The 19060-nt window shown below is 36.7% G+C and overlaps 1 protein-coding gene across 1 annotated transcript; it reads left to right on the top strand.

Moving 5' to 3' along the window:
- Positions 1–943: 943 nt before the first annotated feature.
- Positions 944–16771, top strand: LOC306865802 (glutamate receptor ionotropic, NMDA 3A-like; the record flags this gene model as incomplete). Its single annotated transcript, XM_079410604.1, has 10 exons — positions 944–1097; positions 1246–1865; positions 6079–6683; positions 7846–8896; positions 9007–9152; positions 10771–10886; positions 10979–11130; positions 13741–13905; positions 14068–14138; positions 16435–16771. 10 exons carry the CDS (start codon positions 944–946, stop codon positions 16769–16771), a joined length of 3417 nt encoding a protein of 1138 aa, XP_079266730.1.
- Positions 16772–19060: the final 2289 nt, after the last annotated feature.

Raw genomic sequence — 19060 nt, 5'->3', positions numbered from 1 at the left:
TGTTCATCACTCACCGACAGCACTGTTCTGGTGTCACACCCCTCCTCTTATCCAAGCTCTCCTGCTGTAAGTCAGGATTGCGTCAGTGATAGAATGACAGCACTGCTGATGATTCAAGGGAGAGGCAGAGGTTAGAATTTCTAACCAATCAGAATTACGTTCAGCAAAATTGGTGTTTAACTTCTTTTGGCTGCTTCTACAGATAAAGTGTTGTGAAGCTATCAAATTGGAGATACTACATATTTTGCCAGCATGAGCGTAAACAACATCTGCTTTCCTTGCCAGATTTGTTGCCTTTAGCTTGCTCACTGGTGCGATATTCAACTTAAATCTGAGTTATTTTGTTATGTGTTTAACTTTTTTTGTTTTAAGAAAAAGCTATATATTGTATGGGTTAGTAGTCATATATTTTATATAACTTAAATTATATGAAAATAAAAATAAATAAATACAACAAACCCATATTTTAGGTAAAAATGTAGTCTCTAATTCCATCAATGTCTGTTTATAGCAGAGGTGTGAGCAGCAGTGAAGGGGTTAAACGCACAGCACAGCCAGTGCAAAAATCTGCACTACTCCAGTGCCACTGTGGGAATTTATCGGAACAATTTTACTGCGCAACATGTTTAAACTGCATTTAAGCCATTTAAACGCTCGATTCTGTTCTAACATAGTTTGCGAATAAATTATCAACATTTTTGGAGATCCGTCACGATTGTTCATGAAGGTTTGCATGCAAAAACAAAAATAAATGGAAAATCTAAGCATTTGTTTCATATCCTTGGACTTTTTTGCGTTGATCTGGAGAATATACGCGCTTTAGGGTTTTTACAGTCACTTTGCATTTTAGTAGCTGCCTTTTAACCTGTTTGGAGAGCGCGTAAAAACAACACCCTCTTGATTATTTCGTACCGGGAATATTTAGTCCATAAACGCTTTTGAGATGAGCAACGAGTGTTTTGAGCCGCGTTGGACATGTGTACTGCTGGCGATCCCTCAGAAGCCTGTTGGTGAGGAGCGCAACTTTGCTGCGTCTAGGAGATTCACCGGTGATTCATCATCTCCCCAGCGCTGTGCAGGAACCACCGGGCGCGCAGGTAGATGCGGATCCCGTCGTTTTTCCAGAGCTTAACCGAGGCTTGTTTGGAGTAATGCCGGGCTCTTGGATCTGGGGTGCCCTGGGCAGGTTGGCGTGGCTCTCCTTACTTGCGCCAAGCGCTTTGATAATGCTCCTCGTTCTCCCAGCATCTCTGGCGCATCCACAGCCATGTCAGATTCTGAAGAGGATCGGACACACAGTGAGAGTCGGAGCTCTGCACCTGCAGCCTCGAGTGTTCAGGCTGGATTCCTTCAGAGGGAGAGATCCGGACTGGGAAGCAGACAGAGAAACGTGGGAAGAGTGGGACACGATCACCCAAAGTGGGCACGGGCAAGGCTGGAGGGCTATCAGGACTAAAAGCTCAGCGAACAACCCCCACAAGGCCTCCAAAAGTAAAACCGCACTCAAACAAGTGGGTACGGGCGCTGTGTTTCTACCTCGAGACTCTGTTATACTCGCTACAGAGAGCCTCAATCGAGTGGCGGGGCTTTTACCCTACAACCTCACCCTTGAGATAGTCATGGCCGTGGAAGCAGGACTTGGAGAATTACCTGCTTTCTCCTTCTCCTCATCATCTACACCTGCCTGCGCCGATCCCGTATCGTTCCTGCAAAGTGTTTGCCACACTGTCATCGTGCAAGGAGTTTCTGCCATCATCGCGTTCCCACAAAACAGGGATGAACTGGTGAAGTTGGAATTTATCACTACGACGCTACAGATTCCAGTCATCAGCGTCGTCCAGAGCGAATTCAAACGCCAGAGTCAGGTGTGTTTATTTTTTATTTATTTATTTTTAGTTTATATACATAGTATTGGTCTGCATATAGCTGCATATAGTTTCTGGAGCTGACAATGTTGAGGGACTGCACTATACACGTACAATTAGAGGACACATGTTGAAATGTTTGGAACTGAGGAATTGGATTGGAAGCATGAATGAATTGTCAACTATTTTAGTAATTATTTGAGGTTTTTAGATTATAAACAATAGTCTACAGACTCTATGATGGGGCTCACTGTGCGACCTCTTGCTTCTCAAAAAATGTGTATTTTCTTTTGTGATAGGCCCTATGTGTCAGCATGTCAGATACAAAAATAATGTGTAGTTTATCAAATATATACTACAAATGTCAACACTATCTAAAATTAAGAATGAACTGAGAATATAGAATGATTTTAAACTGCATATAAACATCCACAATTGAATTGTCACTTTCATCAGACACTAAATTTAACTAAAATAATGTTTTTCTTTTTTTAAATTAACAGACACAAACACATACATATTACATTTCATATTGCAAGCATTTCTTAAGTTTAAAGTCTGTGATGTTATGACTTGGTTATTCCAATGTTATTAAAATCTTATATTTTTAAGTTGCAGTCTGATGGTGTTAGGGGATGTGAGTCATAGTGTATATTTTTTATATTTATATTTTTATAAACCGGTAAGTAAATTAAATTTGTCAAAATTAATGACAGTATTGTTGTTGAACATGTTTTATCACACGCTCTTAAAAATATAGGTTATTTATTGGTATAATTTCCAAGAAGAACAGTTAACATTAATATGCATATAGTGGAAGAAGGAGGTTTTTGAGATTTTTATTTTTATTTTTTAAAGGAAAGAAAGAAAGAAAATTTAAGATGTTCTTTGAGAAACCGAAAAATGGTTCTTTAATGGCATCACTGCAGTTGTATTTATTAGTACAACTGATGTTTTAATGACTGGAATCAAATGTTCACTATATATTTGCCTATATGTAAATCTAACTAGTCCTGAAGGTGTCTGGTGTCAGTTAGGGTGGAATTGCTTTTTGGAAACGGAATTAGCAGTTTGTCATGACACCTGATGGATCAGCCTAAACCACAAATAAAACAGCTATTTAGATGGTGACACACAGTGTCTGTTAAAAATGCATTTTGTTGAGCACCCTGAGGACTGAGCTGTTTGATATCTGATCTTTTGAAGTTAGCACCATCTTCTGGTCAGGTCTTTGTTTACATGAATCATGTACGATTTATCAGATTTCTCTATGAGCTCAGAATCGGTGTCTTTTATCTGTCCAAATAGCAATTAGTCTCTCAATGTGCTCGTTACTGAGCCTTACTGATTTCTGTCAGAACAGGAATTGTGCTCACAGATGGTGGATAAATACAAAACTCATAGTTTTCAACACAAAGGTTTCTGGGACCATTGCCATCACAGATTCCTTGATCTTCTTCTCAATACTGAAATCTTAAGTAAAAGTAAGACATTATGTACATAAACAGAAATTTGTGGTATGGTGAAATATGATATAACACTTTCAATTTATTTGATTGCATATCATTAAATACTGGATGGATGGATGGATGGATGGATGGATGGAAGGAAGGAAGGAACAAAGGAAGGAATAAAATATTTTGAACACTTAAACAGCAGGCATTTACCATGTGTTACTAAATATGGATTAAGAATTTAAAATGTGAAGAAAAAAAGTCTACAGTTTGATGACGATTAGTGCCTATTTATTAAAACCTATTTATTTATTAAAATTTATTTATTTATTTATTTATTTATTTATTTTATTTTATTTTATTTTATTATTTATTGTATTATTTGCTTGTTTGTTGTTGGTCATTTATATTTTATTTTTAATGAGTATCTTTAGTATTCATGCAATTTTATAGTATGTTGAAGTGAAACTTTTCATTTCGGAGTTGTGTGTTTAATGGTTTAATGAATTGTATGAATTGTTAATTTAGTAAACATTACAAATTCTATTATAAACATTAAATATTAACATTAAATATTATTATAAATACAATTTATTAATAGTATTTAAATATTATTATAAATATTTATTTATTTTGTCCAAAGTTCTGAACATTTTGGTCTTATTTTGTCCAAGGTAACAGTAATTATTCCCACTGTAACACAGGCGACAATAAGATGTCTATATTATTAAAGACCATTACAACAACTATTTTATTTCACATCACTGGTGGTTTCATCATTTATCATTCCCAATTCCTTCTGGGATATTTTGAAGGTTTCAAGGTTATGAGAAGACAAACCGAAAGTCCGTCAAGCCACTCTCCATAGGCCTTGAAGAACTGGGGTGTATCAAATCACCCATCTTTACCCATTCATCTTCAAAGCTGCTGGAAACGCACATAACTGCATCATCCTCCAGTGCTTTTTTTATGACACAGCAGTAATATCTGGCTGTATCCCAGCTTGCAAATCATCTAATGACATGGGCTCCTTCAAGATAAAACATTCTCGGGATGATGTAGCCACTCAAAACCTCTTAAGTGTCTCTTCTTAACTTGTTAGTGGTACTTATTACTCTCCCACCAGTTAGGCCAATTAGATTTCATGACAACTCCTACTGAAAATAAGTCCAACTTTGTTTAGACATCTTGAGATAAATCCCTGGAAAGCTTTTCCTTAATCAATTCTGGTTAGCCTGTTTTCTGCCATCACATAAATGTAGCCCCAGGGGAAATTAAATGGCTCGGCTAAACATTTCATCTGGCAGTGTGTGTTAAGATCTTGATTTCCTTTGCAGGACAATGTCATGTTATTAATAGCTATTATTATCATCCCCGACCTCACGTATTTAATGTTTCTGGATGTCCTTAGTGGGCAACTTTTAGATGTCCGTTCCATATCTGAAATACTCTACATCCATATTTTGGGATGGTGTAACAAAACCAGCCCAACTGATACTCAAAACTACTAACCACTAGCCCAATTGCATTCCTGCTTTGAGGGGTTCCACCTCAGTCTAAATCCATATCAACCCACGGTAACAAAAGTTCTGCTGGAAAATCAGATTTGGCAACACTGCTCCTGCATGTTAATGCACATTTTGGTGCATATTTTGGTCCATTGACCAATATTTCCTAACATTTCAAAAATAAGATCATTGTGGTTAATTGTATGAATTTTGTCTTTGTCCAGAGCAACATAATGCAATCAAATGCAATTAATAAATGCTAGTTCAAAGCGTTTGAGGATGCTAATTGAACAGATAAACAAAAAACTGACTATTTTCAGAGGAATCGTCAACTTTCAAATGTGTTGAACTAGTTTGAGATTCTAAAATAGATACATTTCTACTTCCATGCATCATAAATGGAACCAGAGAGCGCTTAAAGTAATTGTTTTCAAAAGCAAAGAATTGCACACTTGGACATCATGTTGGAAATCTTAATGTTTGTTTGCCTCAGAGGAGAATCTGCTTTAGAAACTCAATCTGCAAACAGAAGAAGACTGTACATCAAATCAAAACTCACGCCTTCCCTCCGTTTGGCAGACAGGAAGAGATGTGTAAAATCAACAAGATGGAGAATTGCCTGAAAGAGTAGTTGACCAATCTGTCTTAAGGAAGTGCTGTATAATTAGGCTGGCTTTAGATTCACCTGAGCCCAAGCTGTCATGTTTCTGACGTGTCTTAGACTAGAATGCAGAGCTCTTAAGATGTGTTTTTAAAAGTTGGACTAGTTTTAACTTAGCATGCAGTCTTAAAAATGCCACCTGCATATATTAAAGGATCCATTCACAGCGTGTCGTAGTTACCGTAATTACTATAGATGACAACCTGAATGGTTTAGTCTGGGCAGTTCATATCTTCGGACTCAGAATTATTACTGACAAAATTAATCTGTATTATTTAAGGTACAAAAACAAGTAATAGGCATTGTGTAAATGGCTTATTAAGAAACTTTTATTTAGCAGGACATTAGGCAGTAGTTTACAAGTTGTAATTACAAGTTCTGTGAGGATGTAAACACTTTTTACAAGTTATTTTATAATGATATTTAAAATTTTATGCCAGTTATGTATTCTAATACAGCCATGAATCATGATTTGGTTCTTGATGAACTAGTTGAAATTACCAGTTGACAAGCTGGATGTTTGACCAACAAGATCCAAACTGTATATCCATCTCTTTGTAACGATAACCTCATTTGTTTCTTCCCAACAGAACTCACTTCATTTCCAGATGGCCATGCAAAACCCTCAATCCTCTCAAGCAGATCTCATCTTCTCCCTGCTGTCCATGAATAACTGGTATGATGTCAGTCTGGTGATGTGTCAACAGATGAATATTTCAGACTTTGTTTTCTTGCTCCATAACAACTCCAAATTTAATCTGGGGACAGTTCTCAAGATATCCACCAATGGCAGCTCCAAAAGTGACTTTCAAATGTCCCTGCAAGTTCAACTGGAGTCCATCAAGGACTCATCATCTACTATAGTGACCTTTGGATGTGATATCAGGGATATAAGGAGAATCTTTACTACCATTACAAAGTTTGGCCTGATTCTTCCCGATTACCACTGGATTATAGGAGACTCGCAGAATGTGGAGGAATTACGGACAGAGGGGCTGCCCATGGGTCTTCTTGCACATGGTGGCATGGGTGAGCCCTCGCTGGATCATTATGTCCAGGATGCTTTGGAGCTGGTGGCACGAGCAGTGGGATCGGCTGCCACTGTGTCTCCAGAACTGGCGTTGATTCCTGGCATCACAAACTGCCTTGCAAGACTTGAGACTAAAAATCTCACATCAGGAATCTTTCTTTCCAGGTATTTTATTTGACGCACTGCTTGATATTTCATAATATTTGTGACCCTGGACCACAAAACCAGTCTTAAGTTGCTGGGCTATATTTATAGCAATAGCCAAAAATAAATCATTAGGATATTAAGTAAAGATCATGTTCCATGAAGATATTTTGTAAATTTCCTACGTACTCCATTTTCAGATGAATTTTCATTTTCACTTCAGGCGATTCCGCTTTTTCGCATCACGCTCAGTGTGGAAAGGCATTTACTGTTAGCTACACCACTGCAGAAAATAAACTAAACAAAAAAAACTAAATAGAAGAAAGAAAAATACAAGACAGTAATAGCCGTGTATTCCCTAAACTGAAAGGTCAGTCAAGAATATATAGCCTAGTTTGTCTTTTTGTGATTAGAATAGTGGTTATATGGCACAAAGCAATAAGGATCTTTAAAAAACTGTCAAAAACAGCTATTTTACTGCAAAAAGTTTGCTTTTAATAGAAAAGCCAGTTCTCAGACAAAAAGGTGCAAAAGCTGCCTTATTTATCCTGAAAGGTATATATTAATAACTAATGGGTACATAAAGTGTATATATTAGTGCCTTTTAAAAGGGTACAACCCCAGTGACAGATTTTGTACTTTTTTTTTTTTATGAGAGTTTAGCACCATTTTATTTTTAGTTAGCTATTTACACTAAAAAACTAAACTGTGGTAGATACAGATACAGTTTTGTATTATTTTAGAGTAATATGCACTGATGGATAGCACAAAGTAAAGGTTCATTCACATCAAGAATAATAACTACTGTATAATGATAACTTTATTAGTGTTCACACCAATGCACGATAACATTCTGTTTATTAAAAGTTCATTGCAATTTTTCCGTCTGCTGCTTTAAATGCTTGAGCTCTTTAAAGTCAGGTGGATTCTGATTGGTTGGGGGAAAAAATCATTCTGAAAGTGAATTATATTGTTTCTCTGTGTTGTTATCGTTAAAGCTGAGGTGAGGAATTCCCTATTCTTGAATAATTTGCACAATTATTTACACTTTATAATTATAGTTATTATCCTTGGTGTGTATATAGTTATCATCCTAGCTAGGTTCATTTTGCTTTTGTCAGAATTAGATTGGATGAACGTCTATGGGTTGGATTGATATATATGATTTTCTCTTAATTCTTAGATACATGGCTAGCATGTCTTTCGACGGCCTGAGCGGATACGTCAATGTTCAAAAGGAATCGACCATCATCTCTGAAAGACATCACTTCATCTGGAATCTCCAGCACGACCCAATAGGCAAGCCCATGTGGACGCGCCTCGGCAGCTGGAAGCAAGGCAAAGTGGTTATGGATTACGCCGTTTGGCCTAATAAGAGACAGTCTCAGCCAGGAGCGGACTGGCGGCATTCCTCACGTCTACACTTGCGCGTCGTCACTCTGGTAGAACATCCATTTGTCTTCACCCGAGACGTTGATGAAGAAGGCCTGTGCCCGGCTGGCCAGCTGTGCCTTGACCCCCTAACAAACGACACAGCCTTATTGAAAAGCCTTTTTCAAGGTTTGAAAAGTGCCAACGACAGCATCCCCATGGAGTTTAAAAAATGTTGTTATGGATATTGCATTGATCTGTTGGAGAAGCTGGCAGAGGACATGGGGTTTGACTTTGACCTCTATATCGTGGGAGATGGGAAATATGGAGCTTACAAGAACGGTCGCTGGACGGGGCTGGTTGGGGACCTCATGAGTGGAGCGGCATATCTGGCTGTCACTTCCTTTAGCATCAACTCGGCACGCAGTCAGGTCATCGACTTCACCAGCCCCTTCTTTTCCACCAGTTTGGGAATCCTCGTCAGGACTAGGGATACCGCCGCTCCCATCGGTGCCTTCATGTGGCCCCTGCACTGGAGTATGTGGCTGGGAATATTTGTATCTTTACACGTGACGGCCGTGTTCCTGACCTTGTACGAGTGGAAAAGCCCATTCGGCATGACTCCAAGGGGAAGGAACAGGGACCGTGTCTTTTCTTTCTCCTCTGCGCTAAACGTTTGCTACGCAATCTTATTTGGCAGGACTGCTGCCATTAAGCCGCCAAAGTGTTGGACCGGCAGATTCCTCATGAACCTCTGGGCCATATTCTGTTTGTTCTGTCTGTCAACATACACGGCTAATCTCGCCGCTGTCATGGTTGGTGAGAAAACCTACGAACAACTCTCAGGTATACATGATCCCAAGGTAAGAGCAACTTGCGTTTATTATTTTCAAATTATGTTAAAATGACTGGCAGGCTTAGAGGTTACAAATATACTTCCTGGTTGATGAAAGCGGTCCTCTTGCTTTTCAAGCTCCACCATCCATCACAAGGTTTCCGCTTCGGAACCGTTCGGGAGAGCAGCGCTGAGGACTATGTGAAAAAAAGTTTCCCAGAGATGCATGAATACATGAGGCGCTATAATGTCCCTGCAACCCCTGATGGGATAGATCATCTTAAGTAAGTCGTAATCGTTATTGCAAAGTGGCATCGATCATTGAAGCTGCACTAATTTACTGGATGCCCTCTACCATGTCCTTCTTAGATTGCTTTGGCTTTCTTGCAGTGTCGTGCAAATCCATGTGGTTTCACTGTACAAGACTTGGAATTAATGGACTTGTTTGACAAATGTTTAGAGTGTGTCGAAAACACACATTCCTACTGACTGAATGATCTGGGTGGCTGCAAAGCACAGATTTTACATGCAAAAAAAATTCCTTATTACTAACTGCATTGCTGGAATGTCTGATAATACACGGAAAACATATATGCATCGTGAAGTATACATGCTAAATATCAAGCAATACATGTGTTAAAAATCATATGTATTTTTAAATGCGAAATGTCAGATGTTTAAATATATTTTCATTAATATATTTAATAATTTATTTTCAATTATTTAAAATTTGTCCAAAATATATTTTTAAAAATATATATTTTGCATTTATGCAATTAATTTTATTGCCCATTTTTTTTATATATTTTGTAATATATTTAAATGTTTAAATATATTTAATATAAATATATTTAGCATTTATTTGAAAAATATTATTTATGTTGTACTGTTTACAAATGTTTATATGTATTGACATATGGGAATCAAAACAACAGAGATGTGCTGGAGAACAACAATCCATGTTGGGGAGGCAAGCAGGTCATTTCTGTTGTGCTGTACCTCTTGAACCCTTAAAATAAAATAAAAAAGTAGGCCTGTGCTGTAATGTAGGGAAATATTTTTTTTTGACAAGGGCAGGGCACTTAAACAAAAAGATTTGTGAGCTAAAGTTGTTGCTGTTGCTTATTGGTGGACGGACAGAATGGAAAATATAGGACATGGAAAACAAAGACAACCTGATCATGAGTAAATAAATAAATAAACAAATAAATAAATTATATAATATAATATAATATAATATAATATAATATAATATAATATAATAAAATATATATTTTTTTAGAAGGTAAGATAAATAAAAATAAAATTAGGATACTTATTAATACTTATTTTTAATAATTGTAGAAGTGACCCAAGAACATAAGCTAGTGCCAATAGTCTCCAGATGTCACTTGAGTGTTCGACAGGCCACACTTAACTAAATTTAGAAGAGGTTTTCCTCCTTTCATATCCTCTGTTGCAAGTCTGAAACTCCTCTTTTGAGTTTCCACAACCTTCTGGATATGATTTGATGCAGTCCTCAAATCAGACCGCATACTCCAAAATATTGCCACAGTGTAGAATTCCTTCAAGCAGGGCAGAATGAATAGATTTCAGGAGAAGTAGATGAAATTTGCAATATTTTCCTAAGAAGGTTAGCCAGGTCTCTCTTTTTAAATCAATCCAGCATGTGTTTTTTGCAAGATAACATACTTTTTGAATCGCATAGGATAAACAACAATGTAACTGCTAGTAGTAAATTGGCCTTCTGTGTTCCCTTCTGCAAGTGTCTAGGTATCAAAACATCAAAACCAATTTTAAAAGTTCATATTGTGACTACTTTATATCTCCATAGACAAAATGCCTGAATGCAGCAAATATATGTGTCATTATATAATAGCAAACTGTTTGATGTCATTTCAGGGATGATCCCCAAAAGCTGGATGCTTTTATAATGGATAAAGCACTTTTAGACTATGAAGTGTCTATTGATGCAGACTGCAAGACGCTGACAGTGGGAAAGCCTTTTGCGATTGAAGGCCAGTAAATAAATGCTTCTCAGTTGTTATTGGAAGTGAATGAACTACTGTACACATGCTGATAAAAATATATATTTCCCATCCATCCACAGGTTATGGCATTGGGCTCAAACAGAACTCTCCTCTGACCTCAAATATCTCTGAGCTGGTCAGTCAGTACAAATCTGATGGATTTATGGACATGCTGCATGATAAGTGGTATAAGGTGGTACCCTGTGGTAAAAGAAGCTTCGCAGTCACAGAGGTGAGTCTGATACAAACTCAAAAATCAGAGCTGCTATCATTTTGATGATGTTCACTCAAGAAAATGGATCTATCTATATGGTATGATTACACATTTCCTTTCGAATCAGGAGTGGCACTTATAGAGGGCTAACAACATTTTAAAATTAAGGTGTTAAGGGGCCTTTCACACGAAACGCATTTTTTCATTCCAGTGCACTACTTTTCCATTATTTTTATATGTAAACATGCTCCACGGACATGTATGACTGTTGCACTCACATCTTTTGCAGCATCTCGCACGTGGGTGCCATGTTTTTAAGATGCCGTGTCAAGAATTTCCAATATTACATGCAGCACCGCTCATTAATGTCAGTTCCAGAACCACAGACCAATCATAAGACCCTGGAGGCGGGGCAGGCGTTGGAAGCTATTGTTTACAGTAACAAGCTACACTTTTTTTAAAACCATTCCTGAGCGCTTTGTCTCGCATTTTAGACGCAAAGATGTGTTCTGTGTGAACAGCCCCTTAATATCTATATATATATATATATATATATATATATATATATATATATATATATATATATATATATATATATATATATATATATATATTTTATTTATTTATTTATTTTATTTTTTTTTGTGAAATGAAAGATCTATTTTATTATTATTATTGTTAATATAAATGTCTTTACTGTCATTTTTTTGTCAATTGAATGCGTCCTTTTTTAAGAAAAGAAAAAGTGTACAAACCCAACTTTTGAACTGTATTATACTATACGTATAGAAAGTATTATATTTTATATATTGTATACACACACAGAGAATAACTTGTTTCACGTCATCATTCTATTTTCTTTCTTCATTCACAAATGTATTGTTTGCTTGTTCAATTGAGTTAGGGATTTGAGAGTTCTGGTGAAGAGGAGTGTTTTCAGAGGATAATTACTATGATTTGTTCCTCATAGAAGACTTGGAATAGAGTGCACAAGTCATTCAAACTACTTCTGTGATGGTTTAATGGTGTTGAACTTTCTTTTCTATTAAAAATGTCTACTTATATAGACATCTCATTTTATGTTTTACAGAATAAGCTAAACAATATGGAGTTTTATGGAATTATAGTGCGGAATTTTTTTTTTTGATCCCCTGCTGATTTTGTATGCTTGCCCACTGACAAAGAAATGATCAGTCTATAATTTTAATGGTAGGTTTATTTGAACAGTGAGAGACATAAAACATAAAAGTATTTGACCCCCTATAAATCAGCAAGATTTCTGGCTCCCAGGTGTCTTTTATACAGGTAAGGAGCTGAGATTAGGAGCACTCTTTTAAAGGGAGTCTCAGCTTGTTACCTGTATAAAAGACACGTGTCCACAGAAGCAATCAATCAGTCAGATTCCAAACTCTCCACCACGGCCAAGACCAAAGAGCTGTCCAAGGATGTCTGGGACAAGATTGTAGACCTACTCAAGGCTGGAATGGCCTACAAGACCATCGCCAAGCAGCTTGGTGAGAAGGTGACAACAGTTGGTGCCATTATTCGCAAATAGAAGAAACACAAAATAACTGTTAGTCTTCCTCGGTCTGGGGCTCCATGCAAGATCTCACCTCGTGGAGTTTCAGTGATCATGAGAACGGTGAGGAATCAGCCCAGAACTACACGGGAGGATCTTGTCAATGATCTCAAGGCAGCTGGGACCATAGTCATACTTTTTCATTCCGCATCGCTCCATCAAGCTCTTGCTGGATCCGCTCCTCGGCTATCAACGAGAGAAATATTTGTTCTTCCTCAACAGACCACGAAACAGCCATTGGTTGTTAAAAAAGGTGCACTCATTCAAAACCGTTGCGTTCAATCCTTTGCCGGCTGTGCTGATTTAAATCTAGCAGGTCTGTCGTGTCTCGTGTCGCAAGTTCAATGACACAGCAGTGACGATTCTCTCCGGCCAATCAGTGATCAGCAGAGTTTGCACATCACGTTTTGGTAATGGTGCGGTTCGCTTGAAATCTCGGCCGAGGTGGTACTGAAAAAAGGTACTGTACCCCATGGAAAACCCCACAAAAGTGAACCATACCAAACCGTATCGTGTCGTACCATGTAGTGGAAAAGTGCCAAAAGGTCCTAGCCAGGTTCCAGACCTTAATCCCATAGAAAATCTGTGGAGGGAGCTGAAGGTTTGAGTTGCCAAATGTCAGCTTCGAAACCTTAATGACTTGGAGAGGATCTGCAAAGAGGAGTGGGACAAAATCCCTCCTGAGATGTGTGCAAACCTGGTGGCCAACTACAAGAAACGTCTGACCTCTGTGATTGCCAACAAGGGATTAGCCACCAAGTACTAAGTCATGTTTTGCGAAGGGGTCAAATACTTATTTCACTCATTAAAATGCAAATCAATTTATAACTTTTTTTGAAATGCGTTTTTCTGGATTTTTTTATTGTTATTCTGTTAAAATAAACCATTAAAATTATAGACTGATCATTTTTTTGTCAGTGGGGAAATGTACAAAATCAGCAGGGGATCAAATATTATTTTTTTTTCCCCCACTGTAAATACTGACAAAATTTAATTCATGGCTGAACTATTCCTTTTTTCTAACCGTGACTTTCTGTTGTCATCCTCAGACGTTACAGATGGGGATAAAGCACTTCTCAGGGTTATTTGTCATGCTGTGCGTTGGAGTGGCCCTGTCTCTGCTCACCACACTGGGTGAACACATCGTCCATCGCTGGCTGATACCCAGAATGCAGCAGTCGTCACAGCATAAGTACTGGCTCCACACCAGTCAAGTAAGTTAATTTGCACAATTCCATGCTGGTTTTATGACACATAATTGCGTGTCATCTTGACACGTTGTAGCATAAAAGGAAAGCTTTGCTCATTACTCACTTTGTAATTCTCAGTACCACTTTTCTTTAATAACACAATTTAATTGTTTTGTTTTTTTTCAGAGATTGCATCGAGCACTTAACCCGACTTTCAAAGACGACAAATTACAGACGGTTGCAAAACCGGAGAAAAGGTAAACTGCTTTCATAACAAATGAGCTTTTAAATAATGTCTAGAATTCAAGCCAGAGATGGGCACTCGAGTTAGTGACTCGGAGTCGAGTCGCATTTTTATAGACTTCAGACTCGACCTGAAATGACTCCAGACTTGACTCAAGGAAAAGGACTTGTGAATACTTTAAAAGCAACTGGAGTCTTTTATCCTTAAATACTTATATAGGCTAACTGATATTCAAACGGCGGACCACATCCGCACCCCGGCATCCATCGAGCCGTAACAGCAGCACCATTTTAAGTGAACAGCGAGTCAAAACAGCAGAGCGGATCACTTAACATGTGCTCAGGGTCGTTTATGGTAAATATCTTTCAGTGCTATGTCGTCTAGTTTTTTTATCTAAAGCCAAACACGCTTTGTACAAGCCCTTTTAGCTCCATGCGCTTTCTCTCTCTTTCTCCGGAAGCGCGCTGGTGCCAAGTTTACAGCTGCGATGATGCGGTTATTTTAACAACAAAAACACGGTGAGCAGCAAAATTATAGATTACTTTCACTAAACCACAGCAGAAAAAAATGTATCTATTATAAAATTTACAATTTATCTATCTATAACCTATGACTCTGACTGTTCAAACCAGATGTGACAAGACGTTTCTGATATTTTAAATATTCTGAAGAACATAGCCTAATTATAATTGGGGAAATTCTTGTTCGATGGCTAGGATAGAACTTAAACTTTGAAACCGTTAGTTATCTTTCTGCTCGAGATGAGAAAGTTTTGATTATAGCTACACTGTTTTTAGTAGGCTAGATACTGCTTTTAAGTCAAATATTATAGATTTCAGGAGGAAAACCCTGAACAGAAACAGTGTTTTTTGTCACATGGCCTCGCATGTATCTAAATGTAAAAATACAATACATGTAAAAAGGTATTTATTTATTTATTTATTTTGTCCAGACATTTGCTTGGAAGAATACCCCTGACTTATATCACAAAGAAATAATTTATTTGTATAGTTTTGTAATATCTGTGTCAAATATTTCCTTGTGTCATGGTAGATCGGACTCTTATTATAGAATTTGATCAAAGAAAAGCTGTTTTGAACATGGTAATGGATTAAAACATAAGTAACAGGCTGGATGTACATTAACCTTACATCTTAACACCTCTTTTTTATTTTACAAAGCAGATCATAGAGCATTTAGTCTATAGCCTATAAAACAGCTTGGTAAATATGAAGATTTCAATACATGAGGATTCTGAATGGGATTTTTTTAGCGAGCCATTAAATGACTCGGACTCGTGACCAAAGACTTCAGACTTGAGTCTGACTCCAAGTTAAAGACTTGTGAACATCTCTGATTCAAGCAACACTGAATTGAAGTGCTAAAGTAGTGTCATTCTCAGGAAACTTTGCTATTTCAAAGCATTATATAAATGAAATCTAAATGGATTGATCTTTCTGACATCATATGAATTAAACAAAATAAAGTTTCTTTTTAAACGCTTTACCAGTAGTCCTTTAATATGCTAATATGCTCCTTTCAGATAGATTATTAGTGATTAAAGACATCTTTAAAGCAATATTTGACTAAAAATGAGAATTCTGTAATAATTTCCTATACTTACCCTCATGCCACTTTCAACGATCAGTGTTATTTCAGTATTATTCATATACTATTGCAGAATTTTGTAATATTTTGAATGTTTTTTTTATTTTTATGTTTTCAGTTTTCAATTTAATTGTAGCTTTAGTAATTCTTGCTATAAGTTATGTGCTTTTAGCTTTTTTTCCCCCCTTAGATTTAGTTTTCATTTTCATTTCTATTTAGCTTTATTTTTATTTTAGTTTTGGTTTCAATAATTTAAGAACTTCAACTTAGGCAACATTTCTAAAAAATATATGTATATTTCTTAAAGTTCAAGTATTTAATCTAATATTTATATTGATAGTTTATTTCAGCTTTATTTTAATTTAAAAATGTACTTGCTGCTATTTTTCATGCAGTTATAATGATCAAGAACTTTCAAGCTTCAAAAGTGATATAACTTAGATTAACTTAGGTTAGATGTGAACATTTTAAGCTATTATAAGGCTTCAGAACACTTGGTATAAACACATAAATAAAAACAGAACAGTTTTGTTGCATATGCATGGAAAAGACCAGTCAAAATTTCTCTTTTTGTATCGAACAGAAGAAAGTCTTTATAAACAATGCTTGTCATTACTGGAACAACTATAACTTTCCATGGCATGCTTCCTAAAATTCTGTTTGTATACTGATAATGTGGTATCGTTCTTGTCCCGATTTAGTTGCAATGTTGGAAACAACCAACAAATGCCGTGGAACTCTTTGGGAACCTCTAGCTGCAACAGACGGAAATTGTCCAATCAAGAGGGACAACAAAATGACCTGGAATGTTGTCACTGTAAAGAGCTGCTGTCCCCACAGGACAAGAGTCAGCTTCCCTTACAGGCCACATCCAATGGAAGAACCGACTTGCTGGGCCTTTCCCAGAACCCCATAGTACAGGAACTGACAGACCTGGAAACACAAATCCAGCTTATCAAAAAGCAACTACAGCTTGCCATGAAGAAGAAAAAAGAGCTGGAACAGTATCAGAAGACAAAGACTTCAACTGAGTCTTAGACTCGTGGGAGATTTGGCTGGAGTTTTATGGGTTACATTGTTCAAAGGCTTGGACCTACCGGTTGATTATTTCAATTGCGGCTCCTAAGGGAAGCAAGACTTTCTCCGCAGTCCTTTTTTTAGACTTTTTTTTTTTGGTTTGATTTCCCATTGAACTGAACTTGAAAAAAAGGACAGAAGAGAAAAAATGAAGTCTGATATAAAAATTGGATATAAACTGTGTATTTCTGTATCCCCAGAAGTTAAATTCTGAGGATACCTTGTTTTTATGTGGCAACGTTGAAAAAAACCTGCCTAAAGGGAAGACATTTATGTGTCAAAATGACATTTAAGGTGTCAAACTGTGATGTATGATAGCGCCTCCTGCATATTGATACGCAGAGCTGACAACATTTTTTAAGAAGAAAGCCGTGCCGTCGTCTTTGGAGTTGTAACGAGAAAGTGTTAACCTTGAATTATGTTTCTATGAATTAAAATGCCTTTGAGATATATTTCTGTGAGATTAAGTTCTTTCAAATCTTTCTATTAGTTTCAAGTGTCCATTTGCAATATAATAAACTGTAAGAGTTTTGACTAAAAGATGAGATCTGGTGAAATGATGAAACAAATGGCTCTGGTTTACAGTTCTGACTTCAAATAACATTTACAGTTCCTCATTTTTAAGTAATATTTATAAGCAAACAACAATCTGTGTTGAATATCTTAATTTTAAAGGAGTCATGAATTGCAGTTTTAGATGTTTATATATTGTTTCCCAGGGTTAGTTCCTAAAATTTGCAAAGTTTTTTTTTTTCTTTTTTTTTTTTACTCTGGTATACTGATTTTATTAGCATCACTCAAAGAATGATGTCTTAACAGCATTAACCACTGGTTTGACACTTATTAAAACACAATGTAAGATTAAAAATAAATGTTCTAAGCATGTTTAGAATAATTCACAAATCAGTCCACGCTGTAAAAAAAAAAAAATAATAATAATTTGAGCCAACTTAAATTTTTAAGGCAACCAGTTTCAGCAGAGTTTTGAGTTCTTTCAACTTATTTTTGTAGGAGATTCTCAACTTTTTGTTGTATAAACTTAAAACAACAAGTTGGGAAAACTCAAAAATCATCTGAAGCTGGTTGCCTTAAAATTTTAAGTTGGCTCAACTTTTTTTATATACAGTGCATTATGAAATGTGAAGAACAAACTAAAACTTTATCTATTATATCGGTTGCTCAGGCACATTATTAAAAGTAAACACCGGCCATGAATCCATGATGCTCAGATCTTTAGGAATGCTATGCAGAGTTTTTGGAGGAGTCCTGTTGAATTTGCATGTGCAGCCACAAAACCTATGCAGGTAAACACCAAAAGAGAGAGAGGAACTGAAAGATATACTTGTTTGGAAAGGGTTACAAAGCCATTTCTAAGCTTCTTAGAATGCAAACCTTTTCTACACGGAAAAGACTAATTTTATTATGAATTATTCAATAATAATGTAACCTGCAGAACATTAAGCAAGCAGGCAAGGACGTGGATCTGTGAGCAGGGTGTTTAACAAAGCAAACAAAAGAGAGCAAGCAAGCAGGAAACATGCAACAAATAAGGAGTGTGCAAAAAAAAAATGATGTAATACAGAAAAAAACAGCATTTTTTCAGTGTGAGGATGTCTGTGGGGATGTGTTGTCCAAACAGTTCATTTACATTTTCACAGGGTTAATAAAAGGGAGTCTATGTTCAGTTTTTTTTTTTTGACCAAAAATGTTTCCATTTGTGCAATATTACATTCCGTTTGAAAATGTACAACCTTTTTTTTCTCCAAATAGGCAATAAGTCAAAAGAGAATATCAAATATCAAAAACTTTTCATGTCACTGTCTGATCATTCACACAGATCTCGTTCAGTAAAATGTTAGGGTGCTACAAAGAACAAACATAAGAACACAAGAAGGCAAGATATGATTTTCAGCAGATGTTAATTATCGCAGAAACTGAATGGGAATCCTCTATAGGCAAAGTTGGCTCCTCTGTGGCATAGTTAAACCATTCTAACCCATCAGCTCACTGCTCCTTCAGTGCCCTGCTACATGAACTATCTGCATCTGAAGCCCTCGGGATGTTTATTACAGATTTATGTCAACTTTTCATTCTCTTTGTATAATAATGACTTGAATGGCTATGACTTGAGAGGCTGAAATCATGCTATAAGTAGCAGACACTCTGAATCATTGGCTGCAAGTCATTCAAACCCTGAAGCAGCAAACATCCCAACACTGACTCTCGAACCCACTGCACAGCTGGCATGAG

The sequence above is a fragment of the Barbus barbus genome (genome assembly GCF_936440315.1).
Source record: "Barbus barbus genome assembly, chromosome: 47".
Classification (NCBI taxonomy): Eukaryota; Metazoa; Chordata; class Actinopteri; order Cypriniformes; family Cyprinidae; genus Barbus; species Barbus barbus.
The sequence above is the reverse complement of the archived record's forward strand: the minus strand, read 5'-3'. Positions and strand labels throughout refer to the sequence as shown.